The sequence below is a fragment of the Coturnix japonica genome, chromosome 2, assembly GCF_001577835.2.
Source record: "Coturnix japonica isolate 7356 chromosome 2, Coturnix japonica 2.1, whole genome shotgun sequence".
NCBI lineage: Eukaryota > Metazoa > Chordata > Aves > Galliformes > Phasianidae > Coturnix > Coturnix japonica.
The window spans coordinates 114,520,686-114,534,389 of NC_029517.1; the positions used below are offsets into that span (position 1 = coordinate 114,520,686).

General features: G+C 47.0%; 1 protein-coding gene across 2 annotated transcripts; it reads left to right on the forward strand.

The window, feature by feature from the left end:
* The first annotated feature begins 1,396 nt into the window (after positions 1-1,396).
* PLEKHF2 (pleckstrin homology and FYVE domain containing 2) lies at positions 1,397-13,104 on the forward strand. Of its 2 annotated transcripts, none has more exons than XM_015855964.2 (2): positions 1,397-1,528; positions 10,828-13,104. In XM_015855964.2, exon 2 carries the CDS (start codon positions 10,842-10,844, stop codon positions 11,589-11,591), a length of 750 nt encoding a protein of 249 aa, XP_015711450.1. In that variant the 5' UTR covers positions 1,397-1,528; positions 10,828-10,841; the 3' UTR covers positions 11,592-13,104. The 2 variants fall into 2 exon arrangements, with proteins under 2 accessions (XP_015711450.1, XP_015711451.1); XM_015855965.1 differs by lacking the exon at positions 1,397-1,528 and adding an exon at positions 1,722-1,852.
* Positions 13,105-13,704: the final 600 nt, after the last annotated feature.

Sequence of the window (13,704 nt, forward strand, 5' to 3'; positions counted from 1 at the left end):
GTTCTGAAGGTGAAAAAAAGGAATTAGAAGAATTAGATAAATGAGGGTGAGGAGTTATGGAGTCTCCTTCTCTAGATATATTCAGAACCAGCCTGGATGCCTCTCTGTGTGACCTGCTGTAGGGAACCTGCCTTAGCAGGAGGTTGGACTAGATGAGCTCCAGAGGTCCCTTCCCATCCCTGTGGTCCTGTGTGGATTGTTAGCAGTTGGTATCTCTTAGAGGAGTGTATTAACGGCAGCCTCTGTAACACTGAGGCCCACACCTCAATAAAGAAAGAAAATAAGAAATAATAATAATAATAAAAGACTCCTTAGAAGCTCAGTTCATGAGATTAGTAGGAAAATGTTCTATTTTTACATGGTTTTCCTCAGTCTCCACTAGCAGTCATTGCTGGGTACAGGGTGTGAAGTTAATGGGTGCCAAACAAGACCCCTTAAGCTCCTAAGATCCAAGAATGGGCAGATCTGGTTGGGGCATTATGGGACTCTTACAAAATTGTTATTTTCCCTTCTATTTTGTTGACTATATCAAAATGAATGAGGTGAGGAAGTGATAACAGTGAAAACTCCCAAGTTTTACGACAAATTCAATTGAAATTAGGAAATAGTTGCTACCACAGGAAAGCCCCACTGCTTCACTGGCTTTTTTTTTCCCCTTAGAAAATGGGGAAAAACGGTCACCCTGCCTCATTGCCCAACAGTTGGTTGCAGTGTGAAATGGGGAAAGCCAAACCCGCAGTGTTTCCTGCCAGTGAGAGTTTCCTTCAGCAGAGCCTGAGGCTGGTTTTCGATGCGGTCATTGCAGTGGAGCGGTGTCACAGCAGGCCCCGAGTCCCGTGTTGGAGCTGTTACTGCCTCGCTGTATTTATGAGTTCTGTGGTGTTTCGGGTACAGTTCGTACTGTCAGGCCGGGGTGCGTTTTTCCGAGCTGACTGACTGGCAGCTATTCAAACTCCAACAAGTCAGCGACTGCCTTCTGTGTGCTACAAAGCGTAGACACAGAGATTGATAAAAAAGAGCACGACAATCCTTAGCGTTCAACTCAAGGAAACGGCGCTTGAAGCGACAGACCGCTGACTCAAAGAATGGAAAGGCTCTTTCCAACAAGTTCCCACAGCGGGGTGATGTTTTCGAGCCCCCTGAATCACAGAATGACCCGGGTTGGAAGGGGATCATGTAGTTCCAACCCCCTGCCTGGCAGGGCCACCAAACATACACATTTACTAGATCAGGTTGCCCAGGGCCCCGTCCAACCTGGCCTTGAACACCTCCAAGGACGGGGCATCCACAGCCTCCCTTACCCCCACTGCACACGCCGACATCCCCCACCCCACTGCCTCCTTCTCACCCCTCAGCGCTTCCCGCCCGCCTGGCTCCGCCCAAGATGGCGGCGGTCCCGCCCCGTGCGGGCGGTGTCCCGGAGCCCGGCCCCGGCGGGTGCATGACCGCGGCCGAGCGGGGAGAGCGCGGCGGGGTCGGGGCGGCAGTTGGAGCGTGGAGCGTCGGGCGGGGCCGGCTGAGCAGCGCGGTGAGGGCAGCGCGGAACCGGTGTCTTCCCGCTTGGGGTTCTGCCGCCGGAGCGTGGGCGGGAGGCAGAGGCTGAAACTTTCCTGACGGAGCGTTTCCCTCTCTGGGGCTCCGGGCGCTCCGCCGCGGCCATGTTGGGAGCCGGGGGCTGCCCCGCGGGCGGAGGGGCGGCGCGGGGCCGGGAGCTGCCGCTGCTCGGCGGGAGGGCGCTGCGGGCGGCTGACGGGAAGCGAAGGGGCGGCGGCGGGAGCTTGTTTGTCCCGTCCGAAAGGAGTTGGGCTTTAACGGGGGGAAAAGCCCCGCAGCTGCCAGTATCGGGCGTTACGTAAGTGTGTGGAGACCTCCACCCGGTGCTCGTGGGCTCCAGGGGTGCGTGAGTTGGGCCCCAAATTGAGAAATAGTTAAAAAGCAGCAGCAGGAAGGAGGTGGAATTGCGGAGCTGCGTCTGTCAGCGCGTCGGTTGGACGTGCGTTTCTTAGGGGAGCTGCGATGGATGTGTGCTGCCCGGGCAGGCGGGCACGCTCGGCTCCTGAGCTGGAGCTGGCTGTGCAGCGGTGGCAGGGCGGTGTGTGCCGGCTGAGTGCCACAGTTGTCAGTGAGGCAGCAGCCCTCGGGACGGCCCGGCTTCGGGAGGCTGGTTCCGTACCGCCGAGCTCCGAGCTGTGCCGGCACGGGTTGCGGCCGGGCCAGCGGCTGGGGCGGGCCTGAAACCAAAGCCTGCAACCGGGGCGGATTTCAGAGCTGAGATTGTCGATTCCTCTTTCTTTCCCGGAATAAGGAGAACTTCAGCGCTCAGCTTTCGGTTCTGTGGTGTGTTTTGGATTGGTTGAGGCTCTTTGAAAGTAGGGAAGCGCTTAAAGGCTTAATGTCAGTGCGGAGACCCCACGGACTGCAGCCATCAGCGTGAGGGGAGGACGGGGATCTTCAGCACCGAAGGAGCTTTTTACCCCCCCTTTGAATTGTGTTGTGTAAATAACGTTGACTAATCCAGTGAGAAATCCCTGTGTAGCTGAATACAGGCTGGAGCAGCTGAGTTTTGTTCAAAGTATTTAAAACTTTGTGCAGCAAATACTCTGTGGCTCTGGGCAGCCTGGCCTGGTTGTTGGCAACCCTGCACATAGCAGGGGGGTGAAACTATATGATCACTGTCCTTTTCAACCCAGGTTATTCTGTGATTCTATGAAATACAGGGTTTGCTGTTGTACAACTTTGTGTTCGTGATTTAGTGGAGGACTTATTACGTTTGAAAGGGGAATGAAAGCTGCTTTGTAGGTGGGTGTGGTAAAACATACTTCCACCAAGCCATTATCTTGGCGTTGGCATAAACTATAAGCCCTGATGACAACTGCGTTAGCAAGTAGAGTCCTGCAAATTCCTACCCACGTCAGTAGTGCTGTTGCAGTGAATGGGTCTGCGTGCAGAAAGAGTCGTTTGACTGAGAGCTGCTGGACGAAGATTCTCCTTTTCCAAAAGGAAGCATCGTTGTGTGCAAGTGTTACTGAACAGAGCACTATTTTTCATGATGTTTTTACAGCCTGATATTTTACACAGTCAAAAATGCACTGATATGTTTGCTTTGGCTCCTCGATGTTACATAAATAGGTAGGAATGTTGCTACCATGGGTGTAATGATACTTTCCTCCTGCTTCTGTTGCAACAATGAATAATTTAAGGGTTTTGAAATCTATTTTCAAGTGGTGCTGTTTGTTTTGTTTTGTTTTTTTTTACCCCCCTTTGCGTGTTGGCATTTTACAGCAATACAGTGTTCAGAATGTTACATATTCAACATAGGAGCATTTAGGCTTTTTGTCTAAGTGGAAAAGAAGGGCAAACAGTTGAACTTTCAGGCTTTCAAACACAGTAACGCTTGCCCCAGCCCTGTTCCTGGCACATAACGTGGCACCATGCAAGCAATGAGCTCTGTGGGGCTGTGATGCAATGTGTCCTGGTGCTCAGCAGGGCAGTGGGCTGCCACCCCTCCTGTACAAGGGATGGCATTGTAATGGGTGCTCCAGTGCTCTACATGCTTTCCACAGAACTCGGAAGTGCATCGAGTGCATTTGACAAGCTGTCAGAGGCTGCTGAGTGTGTTTCCCAAGAAGGCCTTGTAGTTAAGTTGTTATGATTAAGGGATTCTTTCAGGAACTGCTTATGTGAGAGGACTGAATCCTCTGTTCTGCTTCGACTGACAGGCAGCCTGCCTCCCTGGAACTGGTTTATGGCCTGAAGCGTGCGGTAACTTTTTTCTTAAGTAAGCACTTCTATATAGCGTATAACATTGACGTGTGACGTGTGGAAGTGCCTCCGCGTGCGCCTCCAAAGGCAGTGATTGATGCTTACCACTGAAACAAGCTGATTTTGAAGAGAGGCTTGTGGAGTGGGTTTGGCGACACTTGAAGCTGCTGTAACTGGGTGGTGGGTTATGTTTTGTGCTAATGATGCTGCTCCTCTTCACAGAATCACAGAATGACCCGGGTTGGAAGGGACCTCAAGGATCATGTAGTTCCAACCCCCCTGCCTGGCAGGGCCACCAAACATACACCTTTACTAGATCAGGTTGCCCAGGGCCCCGTCCAACCTGGCCTTGAACACCTCCAAGGACGGGGCATCCACAACCTCCCTGGGCAGCCTGTTCCAGGGCCTAACCACTCTCCTAGTGAAGAATTTCCTCCTAACATCCAAATCAGTGTTTCTTCCTTGCTGAAGTTGATTGTATTGAACGCCAAGCTGTAAGGGAAGGAGGTGTGTAGAATCCACACGAACCATTCTGTGATAATGGAAGCTGGCAGAGCAGCTGGGACAGCAAAAAAGCATCTCTCTGCTCTCACTGTGCTGCTGGGCAAAGCAGGTGGGGAGAGGCTCCTGCTAAAGATAGATTCTGTATCCAAACGCACTTGGGAGTGGGCTGGGGAATGTAAGGTCGCATAGTTTGAAAGATCCTCCTAGAAACAGTCTCTGTAGTGGAAATGTAAAAGGCCTTTCTAGGCATTTTTATCTGGCTCTGGGAGATGTTAAGGGTAATGGGCTTGTCTTGCAGGTTTGACAATAAAGCTTTTGTTTGTCTTCATTTAAAAACATTTACATTCCACGAGCTATTCTTACCCAACCAGTGAATGAAAAGGAAATGACAGTTCTTCCTTCTAAGTTAGGGTATTCCAGAATTCCCAATAGCATACTGAAGGAATTCTTAAGCTGCAATTTATTAGGATAAAATAGGAGTTAAAATAGGAGCTGCCATGGCCTGTGCCCTGAAAAAGTGAGACTTGGGACAGCTATTTACAGGAGCATTTGTCTTTCCATCCTGCTATCTGTACTTAAGAAGGTCAGAAGAGATTCTGGGTTAGGATTGTGCTGGAGAACTGCAGAGGGTCTCATGGCCTCATTTCTGCTGTTTCTGTGTCCGCTTTGAATTTGTTGCTTCGTATTTTTCTGCAGTGTCGTGGTCGTAGAGTCACAGAATGGCCCAGACTGGAAGGGACCTCAAGGACTATGAATCTCCAGCCCCTCCACAGGCAGAGCCACCAACCTCCACGTTTAATACCAGACCAGGCTGCCCAGGGCCCCATCCAACCTGGCCTTGAACACCTCCACTTGATGGTGTCTTTTGTTAACATTGCTTTTGTTAACATCTTTGGGTATCAGCACTTATCCTCTCCATCCATACCAGCTGCTTAGAGCACCGATAATAAGGCAGTTTGTGAAGTGCCTTAAGGAATACTTTGCAAACAGAGTAACCAGAGAACTGCTTGTTAGGAGGCTGCACTGCTTTAGAAATAGAGTTGTCCTGTCTCATCTTTCATCCAGCCCATGTTGTCCCTTTGTGGCTCACGACAGGCAGTGCTGGTTTGTGCATGAACGCAGCAAGCCTTATTTTGCCAGCAGAGATGACTTGGTGAAGCATTTGGGACAAGTGATGGCATCGTCCCTTGTTGTATGTGCTGACGGAGGCTGTGTAGGAGGTGGAACTGGTGAGATCGGAGGCTCGCACTGATTTATCTCCTGACCTGCTTCAGAAATGTGGACTATCTGCTGTGCTCGTGTTTAGTTCAGCAGTTTTCCCCAGTGGAACTATTTTCAAAGCATTAGAGATGGCACATGAAAAATTCACGCTGTTTTGTTTGGCGGTGGTGCAGAAGGTCAAGTGTTGCACTTAAGAACACTACATGTAATGCTAATAGAGATTAAAGTACTGTTGCGGTACTGATGTGCCTTCATAGCTGAGTTCGTCCACAAAAAGGCAGAGAATTACTGTGTCAGAGCCTTTAATCACAGGGTTGTATGAGGGTTTTGGTTAACTTAATCCTTTGTGTTCATGTTTATTCCTCAGTAAGTCAAATGAGCGTGTCCTCCTTGCACAAAGATCAGGAGGAAAGCTGAAGACATGTGACCTGGAAATATGGAGCATAACCATTACTTGAAGCCTGTTACTGAAATGCATATGGAACAGGAATGTATGTTAAGTGACTGCACCCGATGGGCTGTCCTCGGGGAGGGGTGAGCTCTTCCTCTGATCCCAGAGAGAAGTTTCCTTACAAATCAGTCACTTAATGCCGATTAGGTGTCTGCTTTGCAGATGGTCTGTGTCTGTCTTGGGTTTACAGTTGCTTTAAGTTTGTACAGGCCTTACGGAGCTTCTGTACCTCTCGTGCGCATTCAGCTTCTGTAATTAATTGTAATAAGGCTGGATGGAGTTCTGCTTGAAACTGGTGCTGCCCAAAGCCTTTGATTTGTGGGGTCAGACTTGACTTGATGAAACCTTTAATTGTTTGACTCTCGTTTGTATTGAAAAGCTGCCCTGTTTCTTCTCTCTTTTTCAGTTCTCCTCACTTGATTCCAGTGGCATCACCGAGGTTACAGTCAGGCTTGTGCTGGTCCCGTTTCACCCATTTGGGTGGTGTGGCCAGATACTGTGGTTACTGAAATGTATTCATTGGTACTTGTGTTACCGAGTCTGACTTGGAAACATCCAAGCTCTGTTGCTGCTTTAGGACAAGACGGACCTTTAGTGCGGTTGGTTTTGAGCGCTTGTGTGCTTTCTAGTAGAATCATAGAATTACCCAGGTTGGAAAAGACCTTGAAGATCATCAAGTCCAACCGCAGCCTAACTAGTACCCTAACTCTAACAACCCTCCACTAAATCATATCCCTGAGTACCACATCCAAACGGCTCTTAAACACATCCAGGGATGGTGATTCAACCACCTCTCTGGGGAGCCTATTCAAGTACTGAACTACCCTTTTTGTAAAGAAGTTCTTCCTAATATCCAACCTAAACTTGCCCTGGTGCAAGTAGCTCAGATACACTTTATTTTTCTTTCCTATACAGCTGTCACCTGAATTGTAAATGCTTGTAGCAATGAATGAGCTGCCTGCTTCCTGATACTGTGACCCTGCAGAATCCAGTCTGCCTGGTCTATGTAAATGTAACGTGTTAAACATAATTGTTAGCAACTTAATTGCTCATTGTGATGAAGATAATAGATGAGCAGGCAATGAAGGCAAGGCCAGTATCATTTTCTTCCCTTCAAAGAATGCTGAAGCACAATAATGTTAAAAATCATGTGCTTATTGATTAATGCTTGTCGGCGGGGGCTATGCATTGAATGAGGCTGGTTCTTGCCTAGGCCAGAAAGTAATGGAGCTGTGCTGGTGCTTTTCTGAAGGAGCCAGATTTGGGGTTGTGTCCTTCCCACTCATGGAAGTGCTGCGCACTGAGCAGGGTAAGGAAATGAGGCTGTGCTGAGCTGTGTGCAACCCGCAGCACTGAGACATAGCATAAGCATTCTTCTCTTTTAAGTAACATCTCTACAAGAATTCCATTTGTAAAGATTGCTTTAATCATCAGGATGCTGCAGCAAAAAGAAACGCTTGTGTGCCAAGTGACCGGTTTCATACGCAGCCACTTCAAGGATATTATCAGTCAAGTGGCCTGGAGTGCAATGTATTTGCTGAAGTTTCTGACTTCCTCAGTGTGCTTTGTTGTGGATAAGTGAAATTTCTTATGGGGGTTGGTTAGGTTAGATTTTAGGAGGGAGTTTTTCACACAGAGGGTGGTGACGCACTGGAACAGGTTGCCCAAGGAGGTTGTGATGCCCCATCCCTGCAGGCATTCAAGGCCAGGCTGGATATGGCTCTGGGCAGCCTGCTCTGGTGGTTGGTGACCCTGCACGTAGCAGGGGGTTGAAACTACATGATCATTGTGGTCCTTTTCAACCCAGGCCATTCTATGATTGTGAGAGTGTGGATGCCTAAAGTGGGAAATGAGACAAACATGATGGAAGTCTTAACAACGATGCTTGAGAGTCTTGATTTCATAGCATCTACAGACTGATACTGTGTGTAAAACAATACTGCTCTCCTTAAGCGGATTTATCTAGTCTGCCATTTTGAAGCCCCTGGTTCTTTCTTGTTTCCTGTTTGCTTTGGGGAAGATGTGGGGCTTATTTCCAGCAATTTGCCATCACTCGGGGATTGTTTTGTTTGATCAGATCTTGAAAGTTCTGCATCTCGAGGGCAGAATCCAACTGAAAGTACAGCCTTGCCCAAGCTTTGGATCCACGTGCCTCAGTTTTAAGCCACGATGATGCTTAAGCATTCCCTGTTAGAGCTGTATTCTCTTAGGTTGCCCTAGAGATCATTTAATTAAAACCTTTAGCCTCTTCTCCCCCTGTTTTCTCCTTGCAGGGACTTGTATTTTGAAAGCTCACGCAGTGACCTTGGGCCGAGTTAGCTCTTTGCTGGCAGCAGGAGTAGGAGCGCAGCTTGCGGGTTGCTGTCATCTCACACCAAGAGCTTGCTGCAGTGACTTGTATGGTTGTGGGTAGTTTTTTGTTTCACTTGATTTTTTTAATCTCTTGTGAACTAGCAGAATCACTCAGCTTGTGATTTACACATCAGTGATATGAAGCATAGGCTTAGGAGCAGTGTGTGCTGGTAGGGGTTAGCAGAGAAGTGCAGCGTCCCCCTGCTCTGCTGCTCTGTTTCCTTCTCCTCCTTGCAGGGGATGAGGAGTTGCTGGGTGACCCCATAAGTGGCAGCCCAAGGCCACCCTTGGTTTGCATGTGGCACCAAGTTGCTCAGGGGGGCTGAGTGCTGCCTGTGTTGTGAGATAGCAGTGATTGCTGTTAGCCCTCACTGCAGGCCTTGATCTTGGAATGTGATTTTTTTGAACCGAGGGCAACAACAAACAAACTGGGAAACCTTGTGTACCAACATCTGCATTCCCTCCTTGGTGCTTTCTCCTTGGTAGAGAGGGGGCTGGCAGCTGGGTAGTTTCTTCCTACTACTGTTGCAGTAGAGGTGAAGCTGGTTGTTTACCTAAAACCTCATTTAAGGTTCTTTGCTAGTGCAGGTGGTGGTAGGTGGCTGTAGAGATTTAAAAAGCGATAACAGTGTGTCTAGATGTTAACGCTGAACACAGGTAAATGTAGGTTGTGTGTGCACACCCATGCGTGCTTGTGTTTGCACTGGGACTTGGAGTGCTTCAAAGAACTGAGGTTCTGTTGGAAGGTATGTGTGGGGTATGCCTGAATAGTAATGTCATTAAAAAAAGAAACACAATAGAATGAGTCATGTTGATGTAACTTGAATCTGTTGCTATTCTCTGGGCGGGGGAAGGAAAGTGTTTACTGTAATATCATGTTTGCTCGTGGGTTGAAGCCAGCCTGCTTTCTGTGCCCGGCCCTGACTGAGCATCTCCTCACCATAAATGTGCATCGCTACATGAAGAGGGTGGGGCTCTAACTTTTAAGTTTGGTGCTGTGGGATGTAGGGATTCAGCAGTGTCCTTCTTGGGCATCTGTCTTTAAGAGAGTGATGGGCAAAGCTTTGGGGACCTTGGCAAGAACAGGAACAAGAAAATCCAGTTTGGAACATCTGGCTGGGGAAGGAGATAGGTAGCAAGCGTTGTGTCTTGGTTTGTTTTTCTCCCTTCCATTTGGACTCCCTGTCTTCTCTTCAGAGATAAGCAACAAGCATTTCAGCAATCAGAAAACTTAAAGATAGTGGTGGTTATTCTGGTTGAAGGCCAGAAAGAAATTTATCATCTGCAGCAAAGCTGACTTAAGCATGGTGCTAGGGAAGTCTTAGAATCACAAGGTTGGAAAGGACCTACAAGATCATCTAGTCCAACTGTCCTCCTATCACCATTACTACCACTAAGCCATATCTTATAGCTCCTGATCCAGACACCTCTTGAACAAATACAGTGGATATAGTTGAATATAGTGTCTATAGTTTTGAAATGTTTGTCTTGTATTTGAGTAAGTCTGCTTGTCTAAACTACTTTAGCATGTTCATTGAAATTGTTCATAGGGGTAGTACGGCTCTCAAAGCAGTTACTTAGAAGTTGCTTTTTAATCACATTTAGCTGTGGGTTTGTGGAATGTAAATAAGGGAGCATATTTGTTTAGGTAAAGCGTGATAAGGGAGACCTCTGCAGATGAATTCCTGTATGGGAGTTCTGTTGCTGTTCTGTAGGGAAGTACCTCAGTTTGAGCAGCATCAAGGCCTTGTTCCAGCCCTGCTTCATTTCATTTAAAGGCCGATCCCACACCAGAGGCAGGCAATCTGAATGAACAGATAAGTGAATATAGAGGACCCTTTTTTGACCCCTGCATGGGAAGCTCTGAGTTAAGGGCACGTTAAAGAGCTGGTTGCAGGGGTGTGAATCGCTGCAGGAACTTATTTTCAGCTGACCTTTGGGTACTGTAATGTCTTGCCCTTACATGAGAAGATCTTATTCGCTGTTCGGGAAAGAAAAAGGGGATGGTTTAATCCATAACTGGAACATATTATTCTGTAGCTTATTTTATCAGCACTTCCTGACACGCAAAGCCTTCCTGCCTCAACTTTCAGCCAGTTCAAGTCACTCACCGTTTTTCAGGAGCAATGAGGAGCTGTGTGACCTGCCCTCTGTGGTGGGCTGCCTGTGGGCATTATGTAATTGGGATGGATGTAGATGTGTTCAAGTCAAGATGTATGTAATAACATTACTAGAGGGGAAGCCTCCGAGTCTGTTGCCTGAAGCTCTCAGGAACAGCACTGTAGGTGCTGTCTGTGTAATAAAGATAGCAGCTGTCAGCTGAATGGAACATTTCTGCTTCTAAAAAGGACTAATCAGTTGCTAAAAATTCTCAGGAGTTAATACTTACTGAAATCTAGTCCAAGTTGGCACTTGTGAGCCAGCAGGTTCTGTCGGATATTCAGAGCAATGTGGGGTTGGTGCCATCCTTCTGGAAGTCTGCTGTTGAATCAGTTCTGTTCTCATTACAAACTTGTTTTTTTTTTTCCTACTTTTAGGATACTTGTGAAAGATGGTGGATCGCTTGGCAAACAGCGAGGCAAATACTAGAAGAATAAGCATAGTGGAAAACTGCTTTGGAGCAGCTGGTCAGCCTTTGACTATCCCTGGTCGCGTTCTCATCGGAGAGGGAGTATTAACGAAGCTGTGTAGGAAGAAGCCCAAAGCGAGGCAGTTCTTCCTGTTCAATGACATTCTTGTCTACGGTAATATTGTCATCCAGAAAAAGAAATACAACAAACAGCACATAATCCCGTTGGAGAACGTCACCATTGATTCCATCCAGGATGAGGGAGACTTGCGGAATGGGTGGCTCATCAAGACGCCTACCAAGTCTTTTGCAGTTTATGCCGCCACAGCTACGGAGAAGTCTGAATGGATGAACCATATAAATAAGTGCGTTTCTGATTTGCTTTCCAAGAGCGGGAAGACTCCTAGCAATGAGCATGCGGCTGTCTGGGTGCCGGACTCGGAAGCCACTGTCTGCATGCGCTGTCAGAAAGCAAAATTTACCCCCGTCAACCGCCGTCACCACTGTCGCAAGTGCGGCTTTGTCGTCTGCGGCCCTTGCTCTGAGAAGAGATTCCTTCTCCCCAGCCAGTCTTCCAAGCCTGTACGGATATGCGACTTCTGCTATGAGCTTCTTTCTACTGGGGAGATGACTGCTTGTCAGTCCACGAGATCAGACTCCTACAGCCAGTCGCCTAAGTGTTCTTTAAATGATGCATCTGATGATGACGACGATGAAGACAGTAGTGATTAAAGACCAAATGTTTGTGTTTCAGACCGTATGGAGCTGCTTTTGGGGGAAGCTTGTAGTGAGGTTCCCTGGAAAATTCCTGTTCTAGCCATGAAATATGCCTGAATATCTTCAATTGTGATGTGCCTCGATCTATGAGTTCTCTAGACAATAGATTTTTCACTCCTCTGCAGGGATAGACTGTTGGAAATGTTACCAGATTGTTTTCCAATTTCTTATACTTGAGTTATGTCTAAGTTAGACTTCTGTGGAAGATTGGAAAATAGAAAGTACTTTCTTGATTGAACAACCCACGCTTCCTAATGTTTCATATCAATATGTTATGTGGGGTTGGTCGGTTTCTTTTGGTATGGAGAGGGAAACTGTAAGTGTGCGTAGAACAGTGATGTCTTGGTTAACCCCACAGCCCATCTGTTTTACTAAACATGGTATACGACAAGTTGAAATGTGACATGATTACGAACCTCAGTGTCACAGAACTTGGGAACTGTCTTGTTTTGCTCTTATTTATGACCTCCTATACCAAGCAGTGCCTTGTAACACTTTGTGCTGATTCAGGAAGAAGCAATCCTATTCTGCGTTGTCTGTATTCACCTGATGCTGGTATCTGAGAGATTGTTGGTGCTATAGAGAATAACTGCTGTGTTCAAAGCGGAGCTCTCAGCTGCACACCCACAGGCTGAGGAGATCTGGATCCCACACCCTCACCGCTTACACAGCCCCAAAGCTGCCTGACCCAGCAGGCTTCAGTGGGGTTCTTTCCACAGGAGCTGTGCTGTGGGTTGGGACCTGGAGGTGAGAAGCTGCGGGTGACATCTCACAGGGATATCCACACGTTTAGAGCAGTTTAGAAGTTTAAAATCTGGCGAATGCACGTTGAGATTTTAGTGGGGCAATACAGCATTTTGCTGTGATAGTTTATATTTTTGGAGCTACTTCCCAAATGCGACACTAACTTGTTTCTCAAGACATTGATGAGAGGGTTTTTTTTTTCCTACTTTCTTCCCAAATCTCACTGGCTTTGTATAAGAGTAACCTCACATTTTGAACAAGCAGCCTGCAAATCTGCGTATGAAATTGGCTTTCCTTTGTACACAGCTGACCTCAGGATACACGTGAGATGCAAGTTGTTTCATTCTAAGTGTGTACCCAGGACCAAGAAAGATATATTTAAGAACTATAATAAGATAGTGCAGAAAATGTCTCTACCGTAGCATTCATTTTTATTCTTAATAAGTTCTTAATACAGAAATGTCATGTTCCTGTGTATATGTCAAGGTTAGACTTGTGAAAACATGTTAACCCCAAATGCTATGTTTTTATATTTTTATAAAGGTAATGTCAATTTCGAAGGGGAAAAATATCTTTGAGATAGTTGAATATAATAGCAACTGACTTTATACAGAAAAAGGTTAAACTTTTGTGTATCTTTAAGTGACAGTTTCTGCACTGTTTGCCTTGGCTGGCAATAATTGGGTTAAGTATTTATTGAATAAACAATCGATGCTGCATATTGCACTAGTCTCCCATTCTTGTATGCTGTATGTCTGTCATTTAAAGAACTAATTAGCAAAGCTCTTTAAGCCATCTCACTCAGCGAGATTCCTGGTAGCTAACGATGCTCCCAGCATCTTCAGGGAGGCACTCTGCCTTAATTGTCTGCAGTGCATTGCTTCGGGTGAAAGTGAGGAGAATGGTTTGAGCTGGGGCAGCTTCTGAAAAGGACTCTTTAAAAGCACTGAAGAGCACTTGATCTGCTTTGCAATAAACACAAAAAGGAGAGCACGCCTTCAGATAGATGCTGGGGACCAGGAAGGTTGTGTAAGGTTGCCAGATAAGCAATGTACAGCTGTATGTATTTAAAGACTGAAATAAATAATTACATACGCGAGGGGTTGAAACTGGATGATCTTTGAGGTGCTTTTCAACCTAGGCCATTCTATGACAGGGAGAAGGCCTCTGTAGGTTTTTAATTGAAGCCTGTGACTTCAGCCTGTGCCCTTAATCTGTGCTGTTATCTCGAGATAAGTGAGTCTGTTTTGCATCGGATGCATGTGAACTTCGTGCATCCAGTGAGTAACCTGCAAGGAGTGAGCTCTGCTGCTCTGCTTCAAAG